This window comes from Notamacropus eugenii, chromosome 2 (assembly GCF_028372415.1).
Source record: "Notamacropus eugenii isolate mMacEug1 chromosome 2, mMacEug1.pri_v2, whole genome shotgun sequence".
Taxonomy (NCBI): Eukaryota; Metazoa; Chordata; class Mammalia; order Diprotodontia; family Macropodidae; genus Notamacropus; species Notamacropus eugenii.
Window position 1 is genome coordinate 151,571,581 of NC_092873.1, and position 12,122 is coordinate 151,583,702.

A 12,122-nucleotide genomic window follows, 5' to 3' on the forward strand; every position below is an offset into this window, starting at 1 on the left:
CATTTATTCTTATTTAATTTCATCTTATTAATTAGATTAGCTTTATTGTTCTGCCTTGTCACAGACTCTTTGGACCAAACTTTATTTGATATATCTCTTCCATCTTTTGAGTTATCTTGTTTTCTCAAAGTCAGGACAGGAGGAGAATCCAACAAGAGTCTGGAGAAAGGGAAGGGAGATTTTTCAGGCAGTCTCAAAAGGAGCCCCCTCCCCCTTTTTGCCTAGTCTGTGTCGCTCCATCTTGTCCACTAGATTCAAATCTGAGACTGTTAAATGCTCTGATAAATCTGGGGAAATTCTGTCTCTTGCATTTCTCAGGTCTACTGATATTTTTGATTTCTGATCTGCTGGTGTTCTCTTACCTACTTTGTCAAAAAGGGAGATGAAGTTAGTCTAGCATAACCTGTTCTTGATGAAGCCATGTTCCTTTAAATGATTACTGCTTCTCTTCCTTAGTGCTCACAAACCATCTTCTTAATTATGTACTATGGAATTTTTCAGGGAATAAAGATCAGACTTACTGGTTTATAGTTTGCATGTCCACTGTTTCCCCTCTCCTTAAAAAAAAAAAAAAAAGATAATTGCCCTTCTCTAGACTTATGGCATCTCTCCCATTCTTTAGTTTCAAAAACCACTCTTGGCAGCTCAGTAATTTAGGATGTACTTTATCCAGGATGATTTGAACTTATTGCAGACAGTTTGATACCACCAAACAACGTTCATTTATTTTGGATTTCCATTGTTTTGCTTACCAGTTTTGTTCTTTCCTTCTCAGATCATTCTTCTTGGAAGAAAGAAAAGATAGAAGCAAAATAAGATTTGAATAGTTCAGCCTACTCAAAACCATCCATTTTCATTCTCCTATCCACCTTGAGCAGAAGTCCAATCCTTTCTTTGATTTTTTTTCTTGCTCTGAACATAGCTAAAAAGGAAAAAAAAATCTTGTCCTTAGTAGTTAAAGTGCTCCTGACACAATTCTTAGAAGACCAAGTGTCGTTTTCCTTAACATTATTGTGGTTACCATATAAATTGTTTCTTTGGTTCTGTGAATTTTATTTTGCATCAGTTCATAAAAGTCTTCCCAAGGTTTTTGAAATTCTTCCTCTTTGTCACTGGTTAAGTTACAATAATATGAAATTTAGTTATTGAGAGTTTTTCATCTTTCTTGAGCTGACTTCCCTTCAAAATATGAGACCATTGAATCTTACCTGTCCTTATTCTGAACACTCCAGAAATTGCTCTTCTAAGAATTTGCAGTTTTCTTTTTTGTCACAAATTCTTGAGTATTTACTTGCCCCAAAGGTTGTAGGTCAGCAACCCCTTTTTCCTCTGAGAAATGTACAGGATGTAAATGTAAATGGACCCAATGACCCTCATTGCTCATTAAGTTTCATCAAAGGACACAAGCACTTATTATTCTTGGTTCTCATTTTCCCCAAAGATAAAAGGAATGTGTAATTCCTTAGAAAACACAAAGATGAAATATTGTATTCATTATCAGATACATTTCTATCAAAAATTGTCTAGCAAATTAGAAGAAATTGGAAATTTATATTGATGTGTTGATTTACGACCATAGTGTTGAACACTATTTTGGGCCAATAGAAGTTTCTCTGGGCAGTTAAATATCTGATTCCTCTGGAATGTCAGCCATCCTATTTTATGACATTTTCCAATAATCTGGCATATGAAATTGGTCTGATAATAACATGGGTCATTTATTATTTTTTGAGTGAACCATGGCCTTGGGGATTAAAAAATGCTATATTCCTACTTTATTATTTTTTTGGAAGGATGTGTATCTTCTCTTCAGAAAAAACAATCATCTTTCCCCCATATAACTGTTCATTTTTATGTTAAGTGATATTCATTTTTAATTTTGCCTTTCGTCTCCATTTTGGAAATCATTTCATAGTAGTAATTTCTAGGCAATTTTAACAAAAAGGGACAATAGAATAAATCATTATTATAGTATTTTAGAATAAGTGTATTAAATTCGAAGATACATTGAGTGAAGCTGGGTTCAGAAGGATTCCTTGAATCAACAAAATTGACAGAGTTGGCTTTGGAAACTTTAATATCAGTCATTAATCCAGCCCGTTGCAAAATAATTAAGACAAAGCAGCAGGATATGCAAACTAGAAGTGACGGTGATTTCTCTTTTCATATATAGAGAGAAATTTAGCTGTCTGAAAGTAATAACCCTCAAATATATTTGCTTATGGAGTTTTAGAATGATGCCATTTTGGTTTCTATTACGTTTCGTGTAGGATCCAAAACAAACCATTAAGAAAAGAAGGTCAAAACTTGAATTCAGCAATCCAATTTAGTAAACATTTATTAACCACCTACTATGTTCAAGGCAGAGTGACAGCATGGCGTAGTGGATAGTGAACTGGCCTGGGAGCTGGGAAAAATCTCAATGTAAGTCCCACCCAGATATATACTGAATCTGTGATTCTGGACAAGTCTCAACTCTCAGTACTCTCAGCAAGTTTCTTATAAATGTAAACATGTTAAAATGAAATTTTTTCTCTCCCCCTCAACTTTTCTCCCCTCATCCCAATTAGGAAAAACAAAACAAGAATAAAAACCAAATTTCTTCCTTAGAATCTGAGACTTCTAAGTTACAAATAAGGTGCCAGTTTAAGGTGCCAATCTCCATTTATAGAGGAAGTTTCCTTATCTGGGAGTTCCTTACACAAATGAAATCACCATGTCCAGTCCCTATTGTAGCAGCAAGCACCCTGACACTGTCAGGATGGCCTGCTAGCACAGGTTCTTACTTCTTAGATCTGCTTTTCTAAAAGGAAGGCAACTTTTGAGGGGTCAACAATCTTCTTTAATGACATATACAAATCAAGAAAATACAAGCTGAGAAATAAAGACCAACAGACGGGGTTTCTAACTGTCTGACCATAAGCAGTTCATACATCACAGATCCGGTGTCTGACTATTAGATACATACTTAGTTATCAGAGAGAAAAGCACCAGCAGCCAGCATCTGAGTTTAAAGGTCAGCTGGGGGCGGGGGCGGGGGGTGGGGGTGGAGGGTTCTCCTTAATGGCTGCCCAGAGTGTCATCTGGCACAAGAACCTTCTTCCAAAGAGTAAGCCCCAAAGCTAAACCTCACCTCAGAGTATATATATAATTTTCAGAGCTGGGGGGCATCAAGACCCTTGTGACCCAGTGCCCCATTAGAAATTTACAAAAGGTGTAGGCCTTTCTGCAAAACAAGCCTCCCCTAATCAAGTTTCTCTTAAGGCTACACTTGAGGCTTATTAAGGAGGTGGGGGAGATCTTTAACTCCCATTACACCTATGCAACAGATTTTTTAAAATTCTAAAATATTGTTTATTTTTTCTTTATCACATTCTTTTAAAATTCTATTTTGTGTACATTTTGCAATGTATGTGTTAGTACAGTAGTAGATGTATATAATATATAATATATAAACAAATGTACATATGTTAGTGGTGCATATTCAGAATTTTTCCTGAAGTGCATGATCCAAAAAAATCTGGAGCCCTTTGTACTACGGGGAATGCTGTGTACATGTATGAATAAAAGGATGATCTGAGGAGGGAGAGAGCAGTAACTACTGGGGGGGGGGGGCAGGAGAGGATGCCCTTGGAGGTGACAACTAAGCTGAACGGTGAAGGACACTAATGATGCTGAGAGGCTGAGAAGAAGCAGTGTTGGGGAACAGCGTCAACAAAGACACGCAGAGGAGAGATGAGATGCTGTCTTGAGAAACAGCAGCTAGACTAGTTTGTCTGGTGCATGGACTGGAATGAAATGTGCTCAAAGGGAGATGGGGCCAGATTGTGAAGGGCTTTAGATGATGGACTGATGGGTTGTTATTTTGTCCTGAAAGAGAGGAAGTTACTGAAGATCAATGAGTGGATACTGTGGAAGAGAAGAAAGTGCTTTTGCAAATACATTGCAATCTAATTCACTTGCATGTTCCAAATATAAGTGTGTGCATATCTATTCCTATATATACATATATATATGTGTATGCACATTTAAATACATAAATATAATCTCCAGTTCACTTTGCAATCTGAGATCTGCTTGAGTATCCATATATGAAAGTGCAAAAAGCACAGAAAATTAACCCCTGTTGTACTATCTTTCTGCCTCTTAGTAGAGGTAGCTCGGTGGTACAGTGCATAGAGCACTGAGCCAGAAGGTAGAACTCTCAGAGTTAAAATCCAGCTTCAGACCCTAACGACCTGTGTGATCCAGCTTCCTCATCTGTAAAATAAAGATAATAAAAGTACTTTCCTTCCAGGATTGTTGTGAGGATCCAGTGAGGTAATATTTGTAAAGCTCTTAGCACAGTGCGTAGAACATAGTAGGAGCTTAATAAATACTTGTTCCTTTCCCTCATCCTCCTGCATGAGGAGTCTTTAACCTGGGATCATCCATGAATTAAAGCAACAACAACAAAAAACCTGAAGAATTGTATTTCAATATAATTGGGGTTTTTTTCAATCCTATATAATTTATTTTATTCAGACAAGGACCCCACAGGTTTCATCACGTTGCCTAAGGGAGTTGACATAAAGTACTTTTTATACATTCATATGCTTTTCTTTGAAGTGTGAGGGCAATATACAATATTCACATTTCTTCTATACCCCTTCCATTATTTTTTGGAAGGCAGTGTGTAGTAGTGGAAAAGGCACTGACTGTAGTCAGAAGAAACCTGGATTGATATTTTTTCCTTGATAACTTAGTGGCTGGTTGACCATGGGCATGTCACTGAACCTTTCTGAACCCCATTCTCTTCATCTGTAAAGTTGAATATATAATACATTATACTGTTCAGAAAATGATTTGTTACCTAATCTTAAAGCACTTTACAGAAGAGAGTTGCTGCTACTATAAACCTAGGAGATTTGGTACAGATTTATGTGCTTTGCTCTAGAGAGAACACTGGCTCTGGATTCAGAAGACCCGGGTTCAAATCCCACCTTTAATGGGTGCCCATGTCACCTTAGGTAAATTATTTACATTCTGAGGGCCTTAGTCTCCTCATCTGTAAAATGAAATGATTGAACTCTGAAATGAAATGTTGTGACCTCTGAGGTCCCTTTGAGCTCCAGATTTATAATCTTAACTCAACTTCTCTGGACCTCGGTTCCCTCATCTGAAAAATGAAAGAGATGACCTCTAGCTCTGACTTCTATGATCCAGTCATCTAACCTCTCTAGGCATTATGTTACTCAGCTGTAGAATGAGGGAGTTGACTAGATAGCTTTTGATGTCCCTTCTGACTTGAGTGCTATGATATATTTTGGACCATTTTGACCATGGAGTCCTAAGCCAGACCTTACATCTCTCAAAATGGTCTTGGCCGGTGGTTAGAGTAGCACCTCTTCCCCAGTGATTTTCATGTACCATGCTGACAGTAGAGCTTCTCTGAAGGGTACAGTTTTTTGTACCTCCAAATACAGGCTTTCTTTCCATAATAGAAATTCACTTATAAATTTAAGCTTTCATAAATTAAGACAAAAATTTACTTTGTGGAAGAGTATTTGCCTAAACTTAACCAATTCTTGTCCCTGCTGCTTTTGCCAGCTGGAGAGTTTGGCTTAACTCTTTGTCTCTGGTTACCCCAGTCAACTCCTGGTTCCCAACAATGATGGCACTTTACCAAGAGCTAGAAGCATTGTCTTACGCTCCTACTTTTGTAATATATCAGAGGCACAAAACATTCTAACCTCTTACTGCCCGTGCCCAGGTAAGCCTCAGATAAATATTTGTTGAATTGAATAATGAGGCTATCAGCCAGTAACACCAAACAAATCAAACCAACTGAACATGAAGTTGGGCAGACCTTTTTGGTTGGGCACAATGTATTGTATTGGTATATGCTGATCATTGTTAGACGTTAGTTTTTTCTAGCATACTCCAATCTGAAGCAAAGATTAGACTTGAACTTTGTTGTCTCTTAGAATGTAGAAAACAGTTGTGTAAAGAAGAACATTATAAATGTCTTCCAAGTATTTGAGGGCTATCATGGAAGGAATGTAAGGCTTACTCTGTGTGGTCACAAAGGATGGAAGGAAGGCCAATGGATGAAAGGTATAGAAAGGCATATTTTCACCTAACATAAGGAAAAACTTCCTAACAATTAGAACTGTCCTGTTGTAAAATGTGCCCTGAGTTCCCCTTCCTGTTTTTTTCAGACATAAACTGTTTAAGTACATGTAGAAAATTTTGTAGAGAGAATTCATGCTTCAAACAAAGGTTGGACAGGGTGATTGCAGAGAGGACCCTTCCAACGCTGATATTCTAGGATTCGATGACCTGAGGGTGTTATCAAGTCATATCAACAAGCATTTATTAAGCATTTATTCTCTTACAGGTCCAGGGTGAATTCAAATGCAAACAAAAATAGACAGTCACTGCTGTCAAGGACCTTCCCTTCTAATGGGTGAGACAGCATATAACAGGGACCTGAAAAGACAGGTGGTAGCAGATATTGGCTTGGGGCAAAGTGGGAAATGGCTATCAAGTCCAGAGGATGAAGAATGAAAGAGAGAGGCCCTTGCTCAAAAGGGAGGTTGCAGAAAAATACTCACCAATGAGAAATGGGAGTAGGGAGACCACTGGGCTGGGAATTGTGGCTATAACTATTACAAACTATTACAAAGTTTTCTAGATATGTAGTAAAAGGGACAGTAAGTTCAAACTATGAGAAAAGTCCAAAACAAAAAAAGTTACACATTTCACTTGGATATAAAATTAGAATTAGTAAGTAATTTGAAGTTGGGTAATAGTGGGAACAGTACAAGTGGGTAATTATACAGTGAAACAGATCCAGTCTGGCAGTTTTTGGTGCTAAATTTTATTTTTATTTTGTATTTTTTCTATTTAGTGCATTTTTAGTATTATTGATACATTATAGAAAACATCTTTTTTTTAGTGTTTTGTTTTTTTCTTTTCTTTTTTTTTATTATTTGAGACAATAGCAGTTAAGTGACTTTGCCTAGGGTCACACAGCTAGTAACTGTCAAGTGTCTGAGGCAGGATTTCAACTTAGATCTTCCTGTCTTCAGGGCTAGTGCTGCACCATCGCCTAGATGCCCTATATAGCTTTGCTTTTAAAAATCTCGTTTGTTGCAGATTTAGATGAGATTTTTGCTATATTTAGTTAACAAAATTTTTCTGGGAGAACATTACCTTCCAATTCTTTATGAAAGCCAGATAGAAAAGAGATTTAACGGAAATTCATTTTATAGCAGTACCGAAGTGTATTTATTGCATTAAGCTAGGATACCTGCCAGGTGATTTAAAAAATGTCTCCCTTTCTTCATAGCAGTCTGTGTAACCCTGTAAGTAGGTGTTAAAGCCACAAAAATTACTAATTTTCACTTTCCAGGTCTCTGAATAGAAGAGAAACCTTCACACTTCCAATGAAAGACAAATGAAATGGAAAAAAAAAATAAATACCCAAATTCTGTTTATTTAAGGACAGTGGACTTTGACATCCAGACTTAAATAAAAACAAATCACTTCTTTCTTCAAAACTTGTCCCCTCATTAAAACCCTGCTTTGGCTTTGGATACCATTAACCAGAACACGTGGATTAACAGATGGTTCATAAAGTAAGATACTATAGGAAGTCCCGTTATAGCCTGAGGCCCTCGAGATACATCAACACCTATGAAGAAAAAAATCTCTGAAGAGGAATTATATCATGGAACATGGGGATGGCACATTTTATGGGAGCAAACATTTGTCTATTGTTCCCAGTAGGATATCTAAGCCCTTTGAGGGAGTGGATTGAATTATTTTTGACTTTGTATTCAGTTAGTTCTTGGCACTTTTTTTCTTTAGATCTGGACTTGTGATTTCATTCTTTTCACATAGAGACCTTCATGAGTTAGAAACTTCCTCTACGGATACAGATCAGCAACTCATCCATAATTTGAAGCTTTAGTTGCCTGAGGCACTGAAAAGTTAGGGACACACAGCTAGTATGTGACATTATTCATGATACTGAGGCTGGTCCTGTCTGCACAATAATTGTTTACCCATTAATAGGAAATGGGAACTGGGAACTGGGATTAGGCCATTTAGAGACAGGTTAATTTTTATCTTACTGAGTTTTAATAAATTCAAGCTTATTGAATTGAATTGAATTACACTTCTGCTTTATTTTTCTTTCCTTTTGCTTTTGGTTATAAAACTCAGGTTTTCTCCCATGAATTAGTTTATAGAATATCAGCTCCTTGAGGGCAGAGAATGTTTCATTTTTGTCCCTGTAAGCACATTTCCTGGTACACAGTAAGCACTTAATAAATTCTTATTGATTAATTTATCATCTTTTCATCTAAGACAACATCTCCTGCCATGAAAAGTTGTCTGCCAGTATCACAGACAAAAAATGAAGGGTTGAAGACCAAAAAAGATTGTTTTGCATTTCAATAGAATATGACAAATCATGGTTATCTGTATTTGCTTTCTTTTCACATCTAGGCAGAGCCCTAAGAGTGGAAAGAAAACTAAGAGGGCAGAAGGACATTTGGAAGAGCAAGCGTGGTGTTCAGCAAACAACCGCTGACCTAAGGGATCGCTGGGATAAAAGCCACTGAAGAAGTACTTTCCAAAGATGTGGGACCACTGGGCGTTACAAAAATCTATAAATCAAATTGGCTATGTGGTGGATTGTTTCTTATTTTCTGATTTACCTATGTTTGATGAGATGTCTTAGGGGAGTCTTTTCCTGGGCATTGATCATCTTCCTTCCTAGTTTCAAAGTTAAGTGGATGGTGGTCACCAGATAATAAATGTAGCATCCCTACGATATTGCAGAGTATACCCATGTTAGTTAGATAGGCTTTCCTTTAAGCTAATGCTGCCCAGATCATGTTATTGAAATTAGTTTATTAGGATATTTGCATCTCTTGAGCCAGGAAGGGGAGAAAATGATTCTTAGAATAAGCAGGGTAATGAAGAAAAATGGCTCATAACTAGGAACGATGATATTTCTGCTATTTGTAAATGCCACATAAATATAATCTTTGATATTATAGCCTGCTTACTGTAATAATAGCTCTTCAAACTATAAAAAATGATTCTAAATTCATTGTCACAGTGAAACATACAAGTGACTTGAATTGAGGAAAACCTTGCTAGAGTATTGAACTCTAATGATATTTTGGAAAGTATCTGGGGTTTTTTTTTCCTCCTCCTTAGAGAACTTTTCCATTTAAATGCCATGAGACGCTTGACAGAGATTTTTAAATTGTGAAGGCCATGCACTAATTTGATCAAAACTTTATAAGAAAGTTATTCAACTTACATCTGAAAGTTTTGTGATGACAGAGATGTATTGCATATGTGTGTGTATACATAAATATGTATGCACATGTTTATGTATACACATGCAGATCTACATGTATATACCCCCACATATATTTTTAGTGTGCCCCTCCCCAGTAGTTACTTCTTGTCTCTTATAAAGGGATTATATTTTTTGAAAAGGGAGCTCTTGGTTAGATATATTTTGTGTATCCATTGATGAATCATATTAAATGATGCTGATACCTCTACATAAGTGAATATTTCTTTCTACGTAACCTCTCCTCTAACCGTGCTTCTCCTGGACCCTACCCTAACCTTAACCTATTTTAAAATTTAAGTGTTTCAACTTAATGCAGATGAATACAGTTTTCCCACTAATCCTGACCTTAGGAATAAGTTTGCAGACTATGCATTTACAAGAGAATTGCTTTATGGCTTGTAATATCCTTTCACTCCCACTTGGAGCAGCTGCTCATAAACTTTATAAGGTGATCCTCCCATTTGGGCAGGTGTACTTTTTTGCATCTTATTATTCTTAGTGTAAACAACTTGTACTTTTATAGTATTTGATAGTTAAATATGGGATTTCCTTGCATGGGGCATGTTGTTTGCATAGGCCATCTTCTCGGAGTACCCTGGAAAACCTCTTTGATGTGCATACAGATGCACACATACTCATACTCACATACACACGTACAGGACTATCTGAGTTATTAGGCCTGCTCCCAGAGAAGTGACACAGTTGGGACTCTGAGCAATAAGTTTATACAAAATCTAAAGAGCAGCAGAAATTTCCCCACGTCTTGTTTCAAAAGTCTCTGTGTGATTTATTCATTGGGAAGCATTTCATAGAATTTGGTGAAGACTAAAACTAGACTCTCAGACCAGATACTTGTAGTCCAGCACTTTAACCAAAAAAAGATAAAAAATTCAGCATTCATTTCTATTCCAAAAAAACTAGAGACTTGAATGATCCAGGATCTATCCAAATATAAAGATTAGTCAGGAAGCTTGCATGTCATTGGTTGGTTGACAGTTAGTATGGTGAAAGTGAAGTCCTATTACTGTGAATTACAAGGGCTTGTCCAGGAATTTTGTCTAATTGAGTATTGGTTATATATATGTGCTATATGCTGCAATTTTGAAACTGTTTGAAGAGATTGTTATTGCATGTGATGGGATTTAATCCATGCCCCATTTCATTAAACCTTGCAAACAATAACAACAACAAAAGAGAAGTTGAAGGACAAGGATGAGGTTGGGTTCTTGAAACTTTGGACCAATGGCATGTATCCTAGAAGAAACAGTGACTCAGAGCAGATGTTTCCCCTATGAATTCTTAATTTCCCAGTTAATCTGGCATGTTCATACTAGATGAGTGTTTTTCTGAATTCCTTTGACATGCAATATCTATCCTTTGCTTTGTTAATTAAATAGTAAAAGCAGATCAAGGAGTACATTAGTTCCATTGAATAATTAATTTTTGGAAGTACCTCATATTAGGACCATCAAGGGATGAACATATTGTTTTAGGGTACTAAACTTTGTGAATATGCAGTAACTATTTAATATATATAGTCTAGGACCAACCAGACCACCAAATGACATACTCATGACCTTCTTTCTCTTACTTTCAATTAAATGCAATACTTTTTTTTTTTTTTTAAAGCACCCACTTTGTACAAAGTACTGCTCTAAATGCGAGGGATAATAAAATGAAAAACAGCATAGTCCCTGCCCTGAAGGAATTTGTAGTCCAATACAGTAAAAAGATACATTTATATATACTTACATTACAAGGTAAGTCTGATAAGGGCAGAAGTGGGGTAAGCTAGACAAAATACTACAAGAAATATTGGGAATAAACTATCATGCTCTACTGAAGAAATCAATGAAGGCCTCATCAAAGAAGGAGCACTTGAACTGATCCTTGAAGAAAGTGAAATATTTTAACAGACACAACTTTGATGTGGATGAAACACTTGAATTATCATGGAATTGTGGTGGCCAATGTCTTAAAAACCAAGGCTGGGGAGGAATTATGATTATGGGAACTGCAGTTACAAATTTCAAATGTTTGGGTACTCCTTAAAGGAAAATTCTCAAGTGAGTTCTCATTGGAAACAATTCTAGGGATTGATGGAGAAAAGTCAAATTCTGTGACTTTTAATCAGATGCCCTAGAGTCTTCTGTTGCTGCCAGAATGTGAAACAGAATATTTAAGGGAATTTTTATTTTTACAGGTTTTTAAGTGTTATATCAGATATCAAAACAGACAAGAAGAATTATCTTTGACTCCAAAAAAGAGTTCAGATTCGTATTTAAATAAAAACATTCCAATTTGACATCCATGGCTTGACATTTTCTTCATAATGATTTAAAAAGATAGCAAGGTAAACTGACTGCATACTCCCTTTATAGAAAACAACAGGCTCTGTTTTTACTTTTCTTTAAAAGTGTTTTTCACTTTACTGTCACTCTCCGCACTGCTTTGTAGCCCTTATTTCTGCTTTTGTCTTCTGCTTTGTTTGTCTGCTCGTAAAATAAGTTGCATACCTGGTGATAAATCTAGCAGCAAAAGAATGTTTGTGAGGTGCTTTTAAACATACATTGAAATAAGGAGTGTCCCCCTGCCAGCAGTTTTCCCCACCTACACCACTTTTGTACAGTTTTTTGAACAAAGCAAAACTTGCGCTTAGATATAGTTGTCTGCCATATTTCATCTAGCCACACGCTTTGAGCCTGAATGCTAAAGACTCAGTCATATAAACAGTGTAATGAAAGGAGAAGTAAGTGAA

General features: G+C 36.5%; 1 protein-coding gene across 2 annotated transcripts in view; it reads left to right on the top strand.

Annotated features, from left to right (window-relative positions):
• The window catches only part of SH3BGRL2 (SH3 domain binding glutamate rich protein like 2), a 94,434-nt gene extending 84,862 nt beyond the window's left edge, over positions 1-9,572 (top strand). For both annotated transcript variants that reach the window (XM_072642666.1, XM_072642667.1), the window contains one exon: positions 8,497-9,572. In XM_072642666.1, coding sequence (XP_072498767.1) covers positions 8,497-8,508 — 12 coding nt within the window. In that variant the 3' untranslated portion in view covers positions 8,509-9,572. The remainder of the gene's footprint in view (positions 1-8,496) is intronic.
• The last annotated feature ends 2,550 nt before the right edge of the window (positions 9,573-12,122 follow it).